This window comes from Papio anubis, chromosome 19 (assembly GCF_008728515.1).
Source record: "Papio anubis isolate 15944 chromosome 19, Panubis1.0, whole genome shotgun sequence".
NCBI classification, from domain to species: domain Eukaryota; kingdom Metazoa; phylum Chordata; class Mammalia; order Primates; family Cercopithecidae; genus Papio; species Papio anubis.
The window spans coordinates 18,385,909-18,406,364 of NC_044994.1; the positions used below are offsets into that span (position 1 = coordinate 18,385,909).

Genomic DNA, 20,456 nt, shown 5'->3' on the forward strand with positions numbered 1-20,456 from the left:
GGGAGGTTGCAGTGGGCCAAGATCTTGCCACTGCACTACAGCCTAGGTGACACAGTGAGACTCCATCTAAAAAAAAAAAAAAGTAGTGGGAAAAGGACTGATTCTTCAAATGGTGCCGGGATAACTGGTTATCTATGTGCAGAAGAATGAAACTGGACCCCTACTTTTCACCATATATAAAAATTAACTTGAGATGGATTAAAGATTTAAATGTAAGACCTCAAATTGTAAAAGTCCTAGAAGAAAACCCAGGAAATACCCTTCCTGACATTGGCCTTGGCAAAGGATTTGTGGCTAACTCTCCAAAAGAAGTTGCAACAAAAACAAAAAATGACAAGTGGAACCTAAACTAAGAGCTTCTGCACAGCAGAAGATACTGTCAACATAGTAAACAGACCACCTACAGAATGGAAGAAAATATTTGCGAACTATATATCTGACAAAGGTCTAATATACAGAAAAAATCAGAAACTTAAACAAAAATCAACAAGAAAAAAACAACCCCATTAAAAAATGGGTAAAGGACATGAACAGACACTTCTGAAAAGAAGACATACAAGCAGCCAACAAACATGAAAAGATGCTCATCATCACTAATCATCAGAGAAATGCAAATCAGAACCACAGTGAGATACCATCCATGCTAGTCAAAATGGCTGTTATTAAGAAGTGGAAAAACAGATGCTGGTGGGGCTGTGGAGAAAAGCGAACACTTATATGCTGTTGGTGGGAATGTAAATTAATTTGGCCATTGTGGAAAACAGTTTGAAGATTTCTTAAAGAACTAAAAATAGAACTACCATTTGACCCAGCAATGCCATTACTGGGTATATATCCAAGGGAAAATAAATCATTCTATAAAAAACATACGCTCTTGTATGTTTATTGCAGCACTACTCAGAACAGCCAAGACATGGAATCAGCAGGGGTGTTCATTGACAGTGGGATGGATAAATAAAAAGTGGTACATATACACCATGGAATACTACACAGCCATAAAAAAGAACAAGATCATGTCTTTTGTAGCAGCATAAATGGCCATTATCCTAAGCAAATTAATGCAGGAATAGAAAACCAGATACTACATGTTCTCACTTATAAGTGGGAGCTAAACATTAAGTACACATGGACATAAAGATGGCAACAGTAGACACTGAGAACTACTAGAAAGTGGGAGTGAGGGGGTGTGAGGGCTGAAAAACTACTTCCCAGATAACTGTGCTCACTACCTGGGTGACGAGTGTACCTGGTACACTACCTGTACCCCAAACTTGTACCTCCTGATTCTAAAATAAAAGCTGAATTTTTTTTTTTTTTTAAATCTAAGGTCATAGTTACCTTTACTTGAATGCTCCTTCCATGACTTCATGAAGAACAAACCAGATGTTCTCTGTCACCACACAATTACAATCTTTATTAAGTATAAAATATGTCCTAGTAGGCAAAATTTTAAAAACTATATATATTTGAAAAGAATAAGATAATTCAATCAGCTACATCTTACACATTATCACTGGCATCAGGGTATTTTGGAAATACTTCTACTAATTCTGGAAATGTTGTCCCTGACTCTTGTGTGCAAAGAACAGCAGCAAGCTAGCAGATTAATTTCCAAATTGTTTTAGAGAACTTAAACATCAAGGTCTCCAAACTGAGTAACTTCCTGTTCCCTACCCTAAGAAATTTAAGACACCTGTGCCTTCACTTCTTAATTGTTCTTAACAGATTGTAATAATGTACTATTACTCGGCCTGTCAGCTCTTCTCTTTGCTTCCTGGGATCTTTAAAAGAAAAAAAAATCACCCCTTCATTGTATTCTGTATGAATAAACATCTCTATTATTTATGCTTACACATTTCATAGCTGGCATGAAAAAAGGCCTATATTTAATTGACTTTATCATTTGTGAAAAGTTTGCTATATCTACAATCCTGAATTACATACTTTGTCTCTTTTAAAATATTTGTAGACTTAAAATTGTTTCTGTTTCTCCCATCCCTCAGGATGCAAAAATCGAAGCAGAAGAATTTACTAGGAAACTGTATGTTGAACTCAAGTCTTCACCTCAGCCTCACCTGGTTCCTTTTCTTAAGGTAGAGTTATGTTTCACTTAGAAGAAATAATTTGGATTAGATTACTGTAAAATAATTAAAAACTGGACTATTTCAATATGACAGCAGTTGAATATGAAGATACTGACAGTGTGGGAGAAACCTGAGTTTTTTTTTTTTTTTTGTAAGTGTTTTTGTAAGCTGTAAAGCATATTCATAGTATTCTTTTAATTTGAACACTTTGAAAAAAGAAGTAACATTTTATTCATGAACATAAGTTCATGATTATATTGTTTAATGCTTATATAAGAATATACAGACATACCACAGAGATATTGCAGGTTTGGTTTCAGACCACCATAAGAAAGCTAGTATCACAATAAAGTGAGTCATATAAAATTTTTGGTTTCCAAATGCATATAAAACCTTTTATGGTATGCTTTATTAGGTTTATAATAGCATTATATTTGAAAAAACAATTACATAGGTGAATTAAAAATACTTTATTGCTAAAAAGTGCTGACAATCATCTGAACCTTCAGCAAGTTATAATATTTTGATGGTAAAGAGTCTTACCTCAATGTTGATGGCTTTTGACTGGTCAAGGTGGTGGTCACTGAAGGTGGTCACACCCAGCTGTGGCAATGTCTTAAATTAAGACAACAGTGCAATTTGTGTCATCAGTTGATCCTTCCCTTCACAAAATATTTCTCTGTAGCATGCAGTGCTGTCTGATAGCATTTCACACACAGCAGAACTTCTTTCAAAATTGGAGTCAATTCTCTCATACCCTGCCATTGCTTTATTAACTAAGTTGTTGTCATATTCTGAATTCTTTGTTACCATCCTAACAACATTTATAACATTTGGCCAGGAGTAGCTTCCATTTCAAGAAACCACTTTCTTTGCTCATCTGTAAGAAGCAACTCCTCATCTCTTCCAGTTTTATCATGAGATTGCAGCAATTCGGTCACATCTTCAGGTTCCACTTCTAACTGTGGTTCTCTTGCTGTTTCTGCCATATCTGCAGTGACTTCCTCCACTGAAGTTCTGAACCCCTGAAAGTCATCCATGAGGATGGGGATCCACTTCTTATAAACTCCTGTTAGTGTTGATATTTTGATCTCCTGCCATGACTCACAAATATACTTAATGGCATCTAGAATGGTGAATCTTTTCCAGAAAGTTTTCAGTTGACTTTGCCCCCAAATTGATCAGAGGAATCACTGTCTGTGACAGCTGTAGTCTTACAAAATCTATTTCTTAAATAATACTTGAAAGTAAAAATTACTCCTTGATGTATGTGGACTGCAGAATGGATGTGTTAGCAGACAGGAAACCAATATTGATCTCCTTGTACATCTCCATCAGAATTTTCGGGTGACGAGGTGTATTGTCAATGAGTGGTAATATTTTGAAAAGAATTGCCCCCCCCCCCCCCCAGCCTGAGCAGTAGTTCTCAACAGTGGGCTTAAAATATTCAGTAAACCATGCTGTGGATAGATGTGCTGTCATCCATACTTTGTTCATTGATAGAGCACAGGCAGAGTAGATATAGCATAATTCTTAAGAGTCCTAGGATTTTTGGAATAGTAAATGAGCATTGGCTTCCACTTGAAGTCACCAGCTACATTAGCCCCTAACAAGTAAGTCAGCCTGTCCTTTGAAGCCTTGAAGCCATGCGTTGACTTTTCCTCAGCAAAAAGCTATGAAAGACCTAGCTTCCTTCAATAGAAGGTTGTTTTTGTCTCCATTGGAAATCTGTTGTTGGCCAGGCGTGGTGGCTCATGCCTATAATCCCAGCACTTTGGGAGGCTGAGGTGGGCAGATCACCTGAGATTAGGAGTTTGAGACCAGCCTGGCCAACATGGAGAAACCCTAACTCTACTGAAAAAAGTTAAAAAATTAGCTGGGCATGGTAGTGCATGCCTATAGTCCCAGCTACTTGGGAGGCCGAGGCAGGATAATTGCTTGAACCCGGAAGACAGAGGTTGCAGTGAGCCAAGATCGTGCCATTGCACTGTAGCCTGGGTGACAAGAGCGAGACTCCGTCTCAAAAAAAAAAAAAAAAAAAAAAAGCTAGATCTTCTGTATGATTTGCTGCAGTTTCTGCATCAGTACTTGCAGCTTTACCTTGCACTTTCATGGTAGTTATCAAGAGAGCTTCTTTCCTAAACCTCATGAGCCAGCCTCTCCTAACTTCATACTTTTCTTCTGTAGCTTCCTCATTTTTCAGCCTTCATAGAATTGAAGAGTTAGTGCTATACTCTGGTTTAGACTTTTGCTTAAGGGAATGTTGTGGCTGGTTTGATCTTCTGTCCACACCACTCAAACTTTCCATGTCACCAATAAGGTTGTTTCGTTTTCTTACCATTTATGTGTCACATGGAGTAGCTCTTTGAAGTTCCTTTAAGAACTTTTCCTTTGCATTCACAACTTGGCTGTTTGATACAAGAGCCCTAGCTTTCCATCTCTGTTGGCTAAACAAATGAAAACTCCAGGGATGAAAAGGCAGAGCCTACGAGTTTTTAGTTGGAACTGCCTTTACTCTTTAAGTAGGATACAAAGATGGATGCTGACAGTCAGAAAGTGTGCTTGGGTGGGTGTGGTGGCTCACACCTGTAATCCCAGCACTTTGGGAGGCTGAGGTTGGCGAATCACCTGAGGCAAGGAGATGGAGACCAGCTGGACTAACACGGTTGTCTCTACTAAAAAATACAAAAATTAGCCAGTGGTGGCATGTGCCTGTAGTCCCTGCTACTCAGGAGGCTGGAGAATCGCTTGAACTTGGGAGTCAGAGGTTGCAGAGAGCTGAGATTGCACCGCTGCACTCCAGCCTGGGCAACAGAGTGAGACTCCGTCTCAATAAAAAAAAAAAGAAAATATGCTAGCTCAGTTCTTTCAGATCGTAAAATTCACTTTGTATTTAATTTTGTTTTGATTTAAATATATGTCTTTGTTTTTATTAAAAAAAATTTTTTTTTTGAGATGAGGTTTTGCTCTGTCACCCAGGCTGGGGTGTAGTCATGTGATCACAGCTCTCTGCAACTTCAACCTCCCGGGCCCAAGTGATCCTCCCACCTCAGCCCCTGCAGCAGCTGGGACTACAGGCATGCACCACTATGCCCTGCTAGTTTTTGTATTTTTTGTAGGGACAGGGTTTTACCATGTTGCCCAGGCTTTTAAAGACTATTTCTTCCTTTCCTTTTTTTTTTTTTTTTTTTTGAGATGGGGTTTTACTCTGCCACCCAGGCTGGAGTGCAGTGGCATGATCTCAGCTCACTGCAACCTCTACCTCCCGAGTAGCTGGGACTACAGGTGTGTGCCCACCATGCCTGACTAATTTTTGTATATTTTGTATAGATGGGGTTTTGCCATGTTGCCTAGGCTGATCTCAAACTCCTGGCCTCAAGTGATTGCTTGCTTTGGACTCTCAGAGTGCTGGGATTACAGGCATGAGCCACTGCACCTATTTCTATCCAAAGTTTGAAAGTTACTTAATGAAGAGACCTAGATTCTGCTGTGGTTTAAATAAACTTACAAATGCTGAAGTTGTTAATGATCTGTTATAGGGTTTAGATGATTATAGAAAAGTATCATACATGTTGTACCAAATTGATATTGAGGGAATACAAATAAGTTTAATACTGAGATATAGTCATTTCATATTGGAAAACAAGCACTTTTGAGCTTCAAATTGATTGTATCCTGGATATTGACAGGATATAAGTAAGTGATACCAGCTGTCTTCAACTGAAATACTTGATACACTTTTGATTGGTTTTAAGTTGTAAAGGTATGAAATACCACATTTTGTTTTACACGTAGCTGATTTGTTAGCAGTGTTTTTTTCCATTCCTCTACGTTTCCAGAAAAGCGTGGTTGCCTTACGACAACTTCTGCCTAACTCCCAGAGCTTCATCCAGCAATGTGTTCAGCAGACCTCTAGTGAGATCGTCATTGCTACCTGTACTACAACAGTAACAACTTCTCCTGTGGTGACAACAACAGTGTCCTCAAGCCAGTCTGAAAAGTCCTTTATTGTTTCTGGAGCAACAGCACCCAGAACTGTGTCAGTGCAAGCTTTGAACCCACTTGCTGGTCCAGTGGGAGCAAAAGCTGGAGTTGTGACACTTCATTCTGTGGGCCCAGCTGCTGCAACAGGAGGAACAACAGCTGGAACTGTTTTGCTTCAGACTTCAAAACCACTTGTGACATCTGTACCAAACACAGTGACCACGGTCTCACTGCAACCTGAAAAGCCGGTTGTCTCTGGAACAGCAGTAACACTGTCCCTTCCAGCAGTAACTTTTGGAGAAACTTCAGGTGCAGCTATTTGTCTACCATCTGTGAAACCTGTTGTTACTTCTGCTGGGACCACATCTGACAAGCCTGTTATTGGGACTCCAATTCAAATCAAACTTGCCCAGCCAGGCCCTGTCCTTTCACAACCAGCTGGGATTCCACAGGCAGTTCAAGTCAAGCAACTAGTGAGTAACATTTTGTTTCTTCCTCAGTTATTTATTTTGAAAATTTTGAACATTCGGAAAACTGGTAAGACTAGTAAAAAAACTGGGAAGACTGTATACTGTTTATGGGTTTAACCAATTAAATTTTTTTTTTTTAACCTCATTTGCTTTGTTTTCCTCTTTCTACTCATACCTATAAACACACATGTAAGTCTTTTTTTGTTTTGTTTTGTTTAAGATAGAGAGAGTCTCACTCTGTCGCCCAGGCTGGAGTGCAGTGGCAGTGGCACAATCTTGGCTCACTGTAACCTCCGCCTCCCAGGTTCAGGCAATTCTCATGCCTCATCCTCCTGAGTAGCTGGGATTACCGGTGTGCACCACCGTGCTGGCTAATTTTTGTATTTTTGTTAGAGATGGAGTTTCTCCATGTTGGCCAGGCTAGTCTTGAACTCCTGGCCTTAAGTGATCCACCCACCTTGGCCTTCCAAAGCACTGGGATTACAGACAGGCATGAGCCACCACACCCAGCAGCAAACACATAAGTCTTTACTGAACCATCTGAGAGTGGTTGCAAAAATTATGACAATGCACAGTGTATGTATCTCCTAAAAGGTTTTTTTTTTGTAAAACATAACCACAACATACCTATTGTCACACACAGGAAATTAATATTGGTACAGTATTTCTGTAATTGTCCCAATAACGTCTTTTAACTTTTATTTTTTTGTAGAGAGAGGGTCTTGCCATGTTGCCCAGGCTCTTGGCCTCAAGTGATCCTCTCGACTTCGACCTCCCAAAGTGTTGGGATTACAGGCAGGAGCCACTGTACCCGGCTCATTTAATCTAGAATACTTTTCTAGCTTTTTGTGGTTGTTCATTATATTGTAGTGTTTTAAGTGCCCAGAATATCTGCAGAATATTCCTTTGTTTTGTCTGATTGTTGTGTTTTTTTCCCTCAACTTAGTAGGTTGGGAGGTTCTTGGGTGAAAGAAGGAAATTTTAGCTGTTTGTCGATTAGTGTTTAGAATGTTCTTCTTAATTTAAGAAAAGATAAGTTTTACCAAAAAACTATGAAAGTATTGTTAACTCATGGGGGATACTACATGGTGCATTAATTAAAAATCATAATGTTTTTAGTAAAGTTCTTCCCTATCTTCTATGATAACAGAGCTTGCTCTTCTTTTGGTGAATGTCCTTTTTCTCTTTTGTAATGCTTTGCATTAGAGGCTGTGTTTTAAATCTCTGTTTTGATTCATTCTGCTTCTTGTGTAGCCTTTCCAGCCTTGTTTGTGTTATCAGAATAAGAAGTATCTGAGTGATTGCCATCTGAGGCAACAGGGCAGCCTTGGACATAGAACCAAAGGGGTTGATCAGTGACCAGAATTGGAGAGTAGTTGAACTCTTGAGCAGACAGAGTGATGGTCATTTTCTGGGCACTAATCTTTTCTCATCCCTTCCCACTCTGCATCTCATTTTCGAATGGAGAAATGTAACTGCCTTGCAGGATTTCTCTTGGGTGCCTGAATTTAATCTCAGAGATGAAACAACATTTTTAGAAGCAATGATTCTGGGCAGCCAGGTTGGAGAACCACTGGAATAGAGGAGTTGCCCCAAGGAAAGGCCTCTTTTTGGTAGTACTGAACAGAATTGAAATCCTCTTTATGTGTCATAATTGATTCTTGAATCAATGCTAATCTTTATTGAGCATCTATAGCATATAGGTCCCTAGGGTGAAATAATACTTTATAGCTACATAGTTTTAAAATCATGTCATTATGTGCTATGGATTTTAAAATAATTTTATGATAAAAAGGTTGGGAGAAAACTAAGAATCCAGAAATTCTGAGCTGACTCATGCAGTAACAGTCAAGTGGCCGGGCATGGCAGCTCATGCCTGTAATCTCAGCACTTTGGGAGGCCAAGGTGGGCAGATCACCTGAGATCAGGAGTTTGAGACCAGCCTGCCCAACACGGTGAAGCCCCGTCTCTACTAAAAATACAAAAATTAGCCGAGTGTGGTGGCGGGCACCTGTAATCCCAGCTACTTGGGAGGCTGAGGCAGGAGAACGACTTGAACCCGGGAGGCAGAGGTTGCAGTGAGCCGAGATCGTGCCACAGCACTCCAGCCTGGGTGACAATAGCGAAACTCCGTCTCAAAAAAACAAAAGCAAAACAAAACAAAAAACAGTCAAGTAATGGATCTCAGACTAGAACCCAGATGATCTCTCCATTACGGTATGGTGCTCTGAGAACTTCTCGGTTTCTGGAATGTCCTGAAGCAGGAGCTGTCTCATGATAATATCTTGACAGCATTTTCGTTTGTAGGTTTGACTTGTTATACATTATAAATCATTTCAATAAAGAAATAATGCAAAAAAAATCTGATGGTAAATTTTAGGGTTTTTTTTACTTCCTACCCTACCTTCATTTTTAATAATTTAATTCTCCCTGTGAATTCTACTTTCTTGTTTGTCCTTTGTTTCAAGTTTAGCCAGTAAACTTAATGTTAGTATTTATACCTACCTATTTAAAGTGGCAAGAGCCCGAGTGGCCAGACACTGAAGATGGATTGTAATTTATTTCACAACAGATTTACCTGGAGCAAAACAACATAAACCATTCTATATGGTAATGCCATAGAGAGGATTGAACTAGGGCATTCTTTCAAACTAAGTTAGAAAATTAATACTACTCGAGTTTGAAAGTTAATTAAGGAATATCATCATTGAATCCATTATAAACCATAGTCCAATTTAATCCTAGTTCTAAGTGAGGAGAAAAACACTCATGTTGCTATAAAATAACATATTCTATGCAGCTTATAAGAAATATAGCAAATAATCATTTAAAATATAAGAATTGCTGCACTGGATCAAATCTGGGGTTAATCTAACTGAAGAATACATACATTTCTTTTAATAATCATAGATTTAAAAATTCCTTTTTAATGTTTCTCATTTGTGTGTGTGTGTGTGTGTGTGTGTGTGTGTGTGTGTGTGTGTGTTTGAGACAGTGTCTCACTTCTGTCACCCAGGTTAGAGTGCATGATCATGGCTCACTGCAGTTTTGACTTTGCGGGCTCAGATGATCTTGCCACCTCAGCCTCCTGACTAGCTGGGACTGCAGGAGCAGGCCATCACACCCGGCTAATTTTCTTGTGCTTTTAGTAGAGACAGGGTTTCACCATGTTGCCCAGGCTAGTCTCGAACTCCTGAGCTGAAATGATCTGCTGAGTACTGTGGTTTTATGTGGTACTTTCTTTGAAAGAACATTAATGAATTCTCTTACATTATCACTCATTTTGTTTTTCCTAGCAGATGTTCAGGAGTATGCCTCTCATATTTTTGTTAGACTAGACACATATATTGTTCCAGGTGTTAGAGTCATTAAGATGAGAAGTGATGGGGATATAAGGTTGTTAAGTCCCAACTCAAAACTTTGTGTTATATTTTTGTGTCCCCATCAAAAATGATATGAAGACTAACTGGTGTCAGCCTAAATAACAAAGAGATTCTTTAAAAGAATAGGATATGTAATTGGAAATGGAGCATTGCAGTTGGAATACAGGTACCAAGTAAACTGTGTATTCAGGGAGATAAAGGAAGACAAAGGTTTTTTTTTATTTTTAATTTTTAAAGACTCAGGGTTTCATTTTGTTGCCTAGCCTGAAGTGCAGTGGTGCCATCGTGGCTCACTGCAGCCTCGATCTCCTGGGCTCAAGCAATCCTCCTTCCTCAGCCTCCTGAGTAGCTAGGACTACAGGTGCATGCCATTGTGCCTGGCTAATTAAAAACTTTTTATTATGGTTAGAGACAGGGTCTTGCTATATTGCCCAGTCAGGTCTCAAAAGCCTGGCCTCAAGTAGTCTTCCTGAGTAAAGGAGGACAGATTTTAAAAGGAAAAATGAGAAGAATTACATAGTTGTTTTGAAATGATTATCCTTGACTACAAAGCTCAGTAACAAGGGTGACACCAGTCCAGGTTTAAATAGGCAGTTGCTGAGCAGATGATGTCCTTGCAGAAGTATTTTTTGTGTACTGTTGCTGTGGCCTTTGTGCAAGGTTGTGGTTTTGGCGGTCTATTGGGATAGTGTTTGTAATCAGGCATACAAGCATGAGAACCCTCTCTTCTTAGTCTTCCTTCCCTAGCTCTATTTGTTAGAGTTTTGTTTTTTGTTTTCTTTCAAACACAAGTGACTTCATTTTGATTCTGACAACTTTCACACTGCTAAACAATTTTTGAATATTACTGTCTTTCATAATTAAAATACTGACAGGAATACCTAATAAGGAGCATCAAGAAGGACAGAGCAGATAACCAGAAAATAAGCTGGGAGTGTTTCTCTTGAGTTTCAGTCTGAATGCATAAAATGGTACCTGTATATTACTTTGTATAATTTAAGCCTGATCCTTAGAACTACAGTACATGAATATGATCTCAGCTTCATTGAAATGTATCATTTTTAAAAGAGTTCTTGTCTGTTCTCAAAGAATAAAGGCAATTGAATTATTCTGACTAATATTTCTTCTCTAGGGACATTAGTTACTGTATGATTACTTACCAGGACATGTTGTGTTTCTTGTTACTTTTTTAAAGTAATACACATAAGTTGAATAAATTGAACTTCAAAAATTCTGTTTAAAACTCTGTCTTTTGGCAAGACCATGGCACATTTATATTTGCCATATATAGTCTAAGTTCACTATCAATAGCTGGCTCAAATGCATGATGACTGTTTTCCTACCTGTTTTGTTTTGTCTCAAAAAACCAGGGTCTCACTCTGTCACCCAGGCTGGAGTGCAGTGGTGCAATCTCGGCTCACTGCAGCCTCTACCTCCTGCTTTCAAGCGATGGTTTAAGAAAATAATTTAGTCTGGGTGTGCTGGCTCACACGCCCTGTGTGATCCCCGCTGGGATTACAGGTGTAATCCCAGCACTTTGGGAGGCTGAGGTGGGCGGATCGCTTGAGGTCAGGAGTTCGAGACCAGCCTGGCTAATATAGTGAAACCTAGTCTCTACTAAAAACACAAAAATTAGCCAGGCATGGTGGCGCATGCCTGTAATCCCAGCTACTCAGGAGGCTGAGGCATGAGAATCACTTGAACCTGGGAGGCAGAGGTTTGCAGTGAGCCAAGATGGTGCCACTGCACTGCAACCTGGGTGACAGAGCAATATTCTCTCTAAAAAAAAAAAAAAGAAAAGAAAAGAAAATACTTTGTTAAAATGGCACATAAAAAGTCCTTATCTTTTAAAGATATATTTGGAAATATTTATGGATAAAGCGATATATCTGAGATTTGCCTTAAAATAATTGAGAGTGGCAGGGAAGTGGGTAGGGGTGTAGATTGAAACAAGATTGATCAAGAATTAATCATTGTTGAAGCTGGGTAATGGTATAGGTGGTTTTGTTTTATCCTGTCTATTTTTATATATGCTTTAAATTTTTCACTGTAATTAACAATTGGAAATAGATTTATAGGGAGATTTAAATTGAGCATGGTGAAATAAAATTTTAAATTCCATTTTAAAAATAATGTATGTGAAATAGTAATGTTTTTTACTTTTGAACAGGATAATTTTGCTTTGTACAAATTTAAAGTAGGCATTCTTGTTATGTTAAGATAAAGGTATATTTATGGCTGGGTGAACACAGTCTGTTGTTTAAAACCTGAAATCTTATCATTTTCTAAAGCCTTAAGTTGAACGACTATATTGATAGTTCTTATTGTTTCAGGTAGTTCAGCAGCCTTCAGGAGGCAATGAAAAGCAAGTGACCACACTTTCACATTCCTCAACATTGACCATTCAGAAATGTGGACAGAAGACGATGCCAGTGAATACCGTAATACCTACCAGTCAGTTTCCTCCAGGTAGATGCTGGTCCATCTTAGTCCCATCACGCTGGGTTAGAACGTAGAGGGGTTTTGTATAACTTTTTTGTTGCTATGTTAAGTGAAGACAGGCTTGGTCTTTTAAAGTTGGCACCTATTGAAAGAAAACAGAAAGATAATGATTAGATTTCTCTCCCCAGACAGAGTCTTGCTCTGTTGCCCAGGCTGGAGTACAGTGGTACAATCTCAGCTCAGTGAACCTCCACCTCCCAGGTTTAATCAGTTCTCGTGTTCTCAGCCTCCTGAGTAGCTGGGATTACATGCGTGCACCACCACAGCTGGCTAATTTTTGTAGTTTTAGTAGAGACTGGGTTTTACCAGGTTGGCCAAGCTGGTCTCAAACTCCTGATCTCAAGTGGTCGATCCACCAACCTTGGCCTCCCAAAGTGCTGGGATTACAGGCGTGAGCCACTGCGCCCAGTTATGATTACATTTCTTTTTACATACATGTAAACTTTTTAGGGTTATATGTTGTTTTGGAATAAAAAAAACAACTATTCATGGTATTCTGTAATTTGATAAAACAATCTATTAGTAAATAAGGACTTATTTAACTTATAAAATTTGCTATAGAATATTTCTTCTTAAAATGTAGTTCTTTCTCTACATACATACTTGTATGCATGTACATCCATACATATGTGTGGAAATCAGTCTTACCCAAGTCAGGTAGACTGGGAAATCAGTCTTACCAATGTCAGGTAGAGCTTTATGTATTTTTAAAATACACCAATAGAAGCAGTGTATTATTAACATGTTTCAGGTGCCTTTTACTTCATGATATTTTTGTAATACTGCTAATTCCATAGACTATCTAAAAAGAAATGGAAATATTCTTATTTTATACGATTATTTCTTATTCAGGGAACAAATTCATTGTCATGTTTGAATTTAAGCATAGTTCTAGGGAAACTTGGAATTTTCTTTGATTATTCTATATATATTAAAAACTGTTGTCCTGGATTTTTCCTAATGTGACATGATTGCTTTTTTTGTATTCTATTTTTTTCTTGTTTTGTTTTTATAGCTTCCATTCTAAAGCAAATTACTCTGCCTGGAAATAAAATTCTGTCGCTTCAAGCATCTCCTACTCAGAAAAATAAAATAAAAGAGAATGGAACATCATGCTTCCGGTAAGAAAATAAATAGTTAAATTTGGTTTAAGGAAGTAATATTTTTTTAAAAAAGGAGAGATGACAGAATAATACCTTAATAAAATAGATATACTGATGCCTTTTTACAAAGCTAACAGCATTTTATTGAGTATAATTTATAAACAATAAAGTGCACAACTATTAAATGTATAGCTCAGTGAATTTTGTCAAATATATATACCTGTGTAATCATCATGCCGATCAAGATACTGAACATATTCATCACCTTTATGCACCTTTGAAATCAATTACCCTTATCCCTTGCCTCTGGCAGCTACTGTTCTTATGTCCATCATGATAGATTATTTTTGTCTATTCTTGAACTTCACATAAATGGAGTTTTATGTTGTCATGTACCCTTTTGCATCAGACTTTTTAACTCAGCATTTTTTTTAGATAATCTGTGTCATTTTGAATATTAGACGATGGTTTTTTTGCATTGCCGAGAAGCATTTTATTTTATGAAATTAAATTTGATCTTTTTTGCTTTTGATGGACATTTGGGTGGTTTCCAGTTTTTCTGATGATAATATAATAAAGCTTCACGTACAGAATTTTGCGTGAACATATGCTTTTGCTATCTAGAAATATGACTGATGAGTCATTAGATAAGTGTAAACTTTGGTAAGGAAATTACCAAATTCTTTATCAAAATGACTGTGTCATTTTGCATTTCTGTCATTGATGATGAGAGTTCCAGTTCCTGTCCAACTTTGTGAGCATTTGGTAATTCTCAGTTCTTTTGATTTTTTAAAATCCATTTTAATAGGTGTGTAAGTGGTTATTATTGTGGTTTTAGTTTGCATTTTTCTAATGGCTAAAGATGTTGATCATCTGTTTTTGTGCTTATTTGTTATTTATATATCTTTGGTGAAGTGTGTGTTTAAATTTTTGGCCCGTTTTTGTTTCTTGTGTTGGTTTCTTACGATCAAGAGTTTTTTTTTTTTTTTTTTTTTTTTTGAGACGGAGTCTCGCTCTGTAGCCCAGGCTGGAGTGCAGTGGCCGGATCTCAGCTCACTGCAAGCTCCGCCTCCTGGGTTCACGCCATTCTCCGGCCTCAGCCTCCCGAGTAGCTGGGACTACAGGCGCCCGCCATCTCGCCCGGCTATTTTTTGTATTTCTTAGTAGAGACGGGGTTTCACTGTGTTCGCCAGGATGGTCTCGATGTCCTGACCTCGTGATCCGCCCATCTCGGCCTCCCAAAGTGCTGGGATTACAGGCTTGAGCCACCGCGCCCGGCGATCAAGAGTTTTTAAGAGTTTATATATGTATAAACAAATGTTATACAAATGTTATATTTGTATATGTATTTATATACAATATATACAATTTTATACAATAAAAATGTATATTGTATATATATTTTATATATACAAATATATAAAGCAAATTTTTATATACATTCCTTTTTGCATTTTTATATATACAAATATATGAAAAATATATACAGACATAACGTGTATATATATTTGTATAATATATTTTTATATGAATATATTAAAAATATATTTGTATATATACACAAATATAACATTTGTATATATAGAAATTATGCAGTTAAAGTGGGGGAAAGCAGAGAAAATAGAACATGTACACAATAGTTTTTATACAGGTAATAGATGGGAATTAAAGGATGACGATTAAGAGAAAGGGCAATCCTGAAACTGGAGATCTTCTGAAACAAAGCATAGGAGAAAATCTTTGTAACCTTGGGTTACACACATTTCTTAGATCACACATGAAAAGAGCGATCTACAAGAGGAAAAATTAATGAACTGGAATTCAGAAAATTAAAAAACTTTTGTTCTGTGAAAGACACTGTCAAGGAAATGAATAAACATGCCACAAGGAAAATATTTCCAAATTGTTTATCTGGCAAACACTTGGATCTTAAATATTTATAATATATATTATATATATGTATATATTAAATATATATATTTTAATTGCATAATTTATATATATTTTAATATAACATTTGTATAAAATTTGTACCTTAATCTTCCTTCCTCATCCCTATGTACATTTTATTTGTAGGTATACTTTTATATACATATATTAAAATGTTCACCTTTGGTCTTTTTTTCTGACATGTTCTGTCATCTCTTGGTTGAACTTGAATGAAGTTCATCTGCTGGTAAATTCCTCAGAAAAGGCTCATGGGTGTAGAATTCCCTAAGTCGTTAGTCCCTAACGTTTTTGGCACCAGGGACTGATTTCATGGAAGTCAATTTTTCCACAGACCAGGATTGAGGGGGAGGGGATAGTTTCAAGATGAAACTATTCCACTTCAGATCATCAGACATTAGATTCTCATAAGGAGCGCACAACCTAGATCTCTCAAATGTGCAGTTCACAGTAGGGTTTGTGCTGCTATGAGAATCTAATGCTACCGCTGATCTGACAGGAGGTGGAGCTCAGGCAGTAATGCTCGCTTGTGCACCTCTCACCTCTTCCTGTGCAGTCCAGTTTCTGGGGATCCCTGTCCTAAATTGTTGTATGTTAAAACTATTTTTCAGTGTCTTTGATACTTGAAGGACAGCTTGGCTGGCTGTGAAATCAACACTTTCTGTATTACATTTTTTTTAAATGTTGCCCCATCATTGTCTTGTTAAATCTTTGATTTATGGGAACACCTTTTTAGCATTTTCTGACTTGGGATGTATTTAGTCTTATGCCCACCACTGGGTCTGCCCTGTCTCTGTTTTCTGCAGGTTTTTTTTTTTTCCCCATCTCTTTTTGCCTATAGCAAGCCTTGAGGCACGGGGTGGGGTGGGGTGGGGTGGGGAAGGGGAGATGAGATTGAGAAAACGAAAAAGTTTGCATGGGATTTATTGTTTTTTTCCCTTTATAGTTTGGAGTTTGGGTATTCTGGAAGACAGTAATCTAGGCAGTCATCATCATATTCCAGTTTAATGACGCGACATAAAGCTAAATCCATGTACCAACTATCACTGTCAGGATACATGGAATATTTTCAATACCCCAAAAAGGTTCCTCTGCATTCCTTATCACCCGGTCCCCACATTACACCTCAGATTCTGGACAACCGTTGACTTGCTTTCTATCATCGTAGATTGGATTTGTATTTGTCCTTCTAGAGTTTTGCGTAAGTGGCATCTGTCAAAGTCAAATTAAAAATGTAGAGGTAGGCTGGGCACAGTGGCTCATGCCTGTAATCCCAGCACTTTGGGAGGCTGAGGCAGGTGGATCACTTGATGTCAGGAGTTCGAGACCAGCCTGGCTAACATGGGGAAACTCTGTCTCTACTAACAATACAAAAATTAGCAGGGTATGGTGGTGCACGTCTGTAGTCTCAGCTACTTGGGATGCTGAGACAGGAGAATCAGTTGAACCCTGGGAGATTGCAGTGAGCTGAGATTGTGCAACTGCACTCCAGCCTGGGAGACAGAGCGAGACTCTTGTCTCATTTTTTAAAAAAATGTAGAAGTGAATCTCTAAATTTAACATTTTATTTGGGAAGAAAGAATTGCAGTTCAAAGCATACACACAGACCAGATAGTCTCTGGTATGTCCGAAGAACAAAGAGAAGGCTGGAGGTTAAAAAAGAGACATGACATGAATTGCTCTTCGAGAAAATTCATTGGCACTGTTAAGGTTCTGGGAAGCTGGTCAGCTCTGATTGACATGTGAAGGTGGCAGGAAAAATAGTTCTGGGTTGCAACAAGTTGTCTCAGCAGTTGTAGATTAAACTGGTCTCAGGTTACAACAGGCAGTTTCAGCAGCTGGACTCACAGAGAATTACATTTCTAGAGCAATGTTTTGTGCCCTGCTTGCTTTCCCCCCCCGGCTTCTCTACTCTGTTTTAGTTGGGTATGACATGGGTGACCCAATTCATATCATCAATTTTCACACATCATACAGTTCATATTCTTGTGTCTGGCTTCTTTTGCTAGCATAATGTGTTAGATATACAACATGTTGTATGTATCAATAGTTGCATTTTTTACTGCTGAGTAATATTATAGAGGTATATTGCTTTTGTTTGCACTGAATTTTCACTTTATCTGTGGATGAATATTTGGGTTTTTTACAGTTTTTGGTAATGATAAAGCTTGCTGGGAACACTTGTGTCTGTATCTTTGTATGGACATAGATTTTCTTTTGTATAAATTCATAGGAACAGAATTGCTGAGTCATATGGTAGGTATATAAGCATATGTTTAACTCTATGAGAAGCCACCACACTATTTTCCTAAATGGTTATACTCCATTCCCACCAACAAAGTATGAGATTTTGTTCTAGTTGCTTCACATCCTTGCTAACAATTCATACTGCAGTTTTACTTTGTCTCTGCCCCCCCAATTTTAGCCATTCTGGTTTGGTATGTAGTGGTAGCTCGTTGTGACTTTAATTTGCATTTCCTTAGTGACTAATGATGTTGCATGTTGCATGTCCTCACTGCCCATTTATGCAACTTCTTTTGTGAAATACCTGTTCAAATATTTTGACTGTTGGTTTGTTTGTTTGTTTATGTATTTATTTATTTATTTGGAGACGGAGTCTCGCTCTGTTGCCCAGGCTGCCAGGCTGGAGTTCAGTGGCAGGATCTTGGCTCACTGCAAGCTCTGCCTCCTGGGTTCACGCCATTCTGCTGCCTCAGCCTCCCGAGCAGCTGGAACTACAGGCACCCGCCACCACACTCAGCTAATTTTGTTTTTGTATTTTTAGTAGAGACGGGTTTTCACCATGTTAGCCAGGATGGTCTCCATCTCCTGACCTCGTGATCCGCCCTTCTCGGCCTCCCGAAGTGTTGGGATTACAGGTGTGAGCCACTGTGCCTGGCCTGTTTTTGTTTTATTTTAAGAAACAAGGTCTTGCTCTGTTGCCTAGGCTGGGGTGCAGAGGTGCAGTCCTAGCTCACTGCATCCTCACATTCCTGAGCTTAAGCGACCCACCTGCCTCAGGCTCTCAAGTAGCTAGGACTACAGGTGTACATTACCATGCCCAAATAATTTTTTTTTTTTTTATTTCCATGTTTTGTAGAGACAGGGATTTCACTATGTTTCTCAGGCTGGTCTTGAACTCCTGGCCTCATGAGATCCTCCCACCTCAGCCTCCCAAAGTGCTGGGATTACAGGCATGAGCCACCATGCCCAGCCTATTGCCTTTTTTTTTTTTTTTGAGACGAAGTTTTCCTCTTGTTGCCCAGGCCGGAGTGCAATGGCGTGATCTTGGGCTCACCGCAACCTCCACCTCCTGGATTCAAGCAATTCTCCTGTCTCAGCCCCCCGAGTAGCTAGGATTACAGGCATGTGCCACCATGCGCAGCTAATTTTGTATTTTTAGTAGAGACAACGGGGTTTCTCCATGTTGGTCAGGCTGGTCTCGAACTCCTGACCTCAGGTGATCTGCCTGCCTCGTCCTCCCAAAGTGCTGGGATTATAGGCCTGAGCCACCGTGCTCAGCCTTTTTTTTTTTTTTTTTTTTTTTTTTTTGAGACACAGTGCTCTACATGTTCAGAGAAACTTCTCTAGTAAAGAACTATAGAAATGATCCCCGAAAGTATAGTCTTCCTATTGCCTGTTTTTAAACTGAGTGCTTTTGTCGTGAGCTTTTTCTGCATCTATTTAAGGTGGTCATTGATTTTTCTTATTATTCTGGGATTGTGAATTACACTGATTTTTAAATTTTTGAATGTTCTTGTATTCCTGGGGTATTAGCCTTTTCATTTATTGCTGCATTGATTAATGTGTTGTAAGGGTTTTGTGTTGATATTCATGAGGGATTCGGTCTATAGTTTTTGGTTCTTAGAGTGTGTTTGCTAGGATTTGGTATCTGTGATTATATTAGCTTTAAAAAAATGAGTAATAAAGTCCTTCCCCCTCCTTTGTTTTGAGCTTTTGTGTAGAATTGACATGATTTCTTCCTTAAATGTATGAATGAATTTACCATTGAAACTAGATAGATCTGTTGTTTTCTTAGGGAGAATGTTTTTCGACAAAGTCATTTTCATTGATAGATAGAGAGGTATTTAAATTTTCTATTTCATCTTAATGCCGGTTTCATGAAGTTGTATTTTTTTTTAAAGTTTTTGTACATTTCATCTTGATTTTCAGATTTATCAGCAAGAAATTGTTCCTAAACTTTTCTTCGGAATGTGTATAGATGCTTTAATGGTAGTCTAGTGTATGCATTTTTCAAGGATTTTATTTTTGTAGTTGACTTTTTCAGGCATGAAATTGTTAATTTTATTTCTTTATCCTTTTAATGTCTATAAAATATGTAGTCTCCTTCTTTTCATTAGTAGGCTTTTATCAGTTTTGTTAATTTTTTTGTTGTTGAGACAGAGTCTCACTCTGTTGCCCAGATTAGAGTGCAGTAGCACAATTATGGCTACTGTCACCTCAAACTCGTGGGCTCAAGCCATCTTCCCGGCTCAGCCACATGAACAGCTGGGACTACAGGTGCGCATCACCATGCCCGGCTAATTTTTTTAATTTTTATTTTTTTGTAACGATGAGGTTTCACTATGTTGCCCATGCTGGTCTTGAACTCTTGGGCCCAAGCAGTCCTCCCACCTTGGCCTCCCAAAGTGCTGGGATTATAGGCATGAGTCACCATGCCTGGCTTGTTTTCTAATGTAAGCATTTATCATTATTATTATTATTATTAATGTAAGCATTTAAAATTATACATTTCCTCATTTGAGCTGAGGCTACAAGATAAAAACAACAACAACAACAAAAAATCCTATCAATTTCTCCCTAAATACTGATTTAGCACCCAACTGATAATAGGATTTTTTTTTTTTTTTGGCTTTCCATTCATGTCAAGATAGTTTTCTTTTTTTAATTTACTGGTACAAATATTTGGTGCTTTTCTGGAATATTTTGTTTGTTTTCTAATGTAGTTTTGTGATCAGAGAA

The 20,456-nt window shown here is 38.2% G+C and overlaps 1 protein-coding gene and 1 pseudogene across 2 annotated transcripts in view; one reads left to right on the top strand and one right to left on the bottom strand.

Moving 5' to 3' along the window:
• TAF4B (TATA-box binding protein associated factor 4b) overlaps positions 1-20,456 on the top strand; it is a 151,078-nt gene that overhangs the window by 37,044 nt on the left and 93,578 nt on the right. For both annotated transcript variants that reach the window (XM_031658749.1, XM_003914256.4), the window contains exons 6-9: positions 2,004-2,093; positions 5,924-6,541; positions 12,255-12,390; positions 13,439-13,544. In XM_031658749.1, coding sequence (XP_031514609.1) covers positions 2,004-2,093; positions 5,924-6,541; positions 12,255-12,390; positions 13,439-13,544 — 950 coding nt within the window. The remainder of the gene's footprint in view (positions 1-2,003; positions 2,094-5,923; positions 6,542-12,254; positions 12,391-13,438; positions 13,545-20,456) is intronic.
• Positions 19,030-19,102, bottom strand: LOC116271568 (annotated as a pseudogene).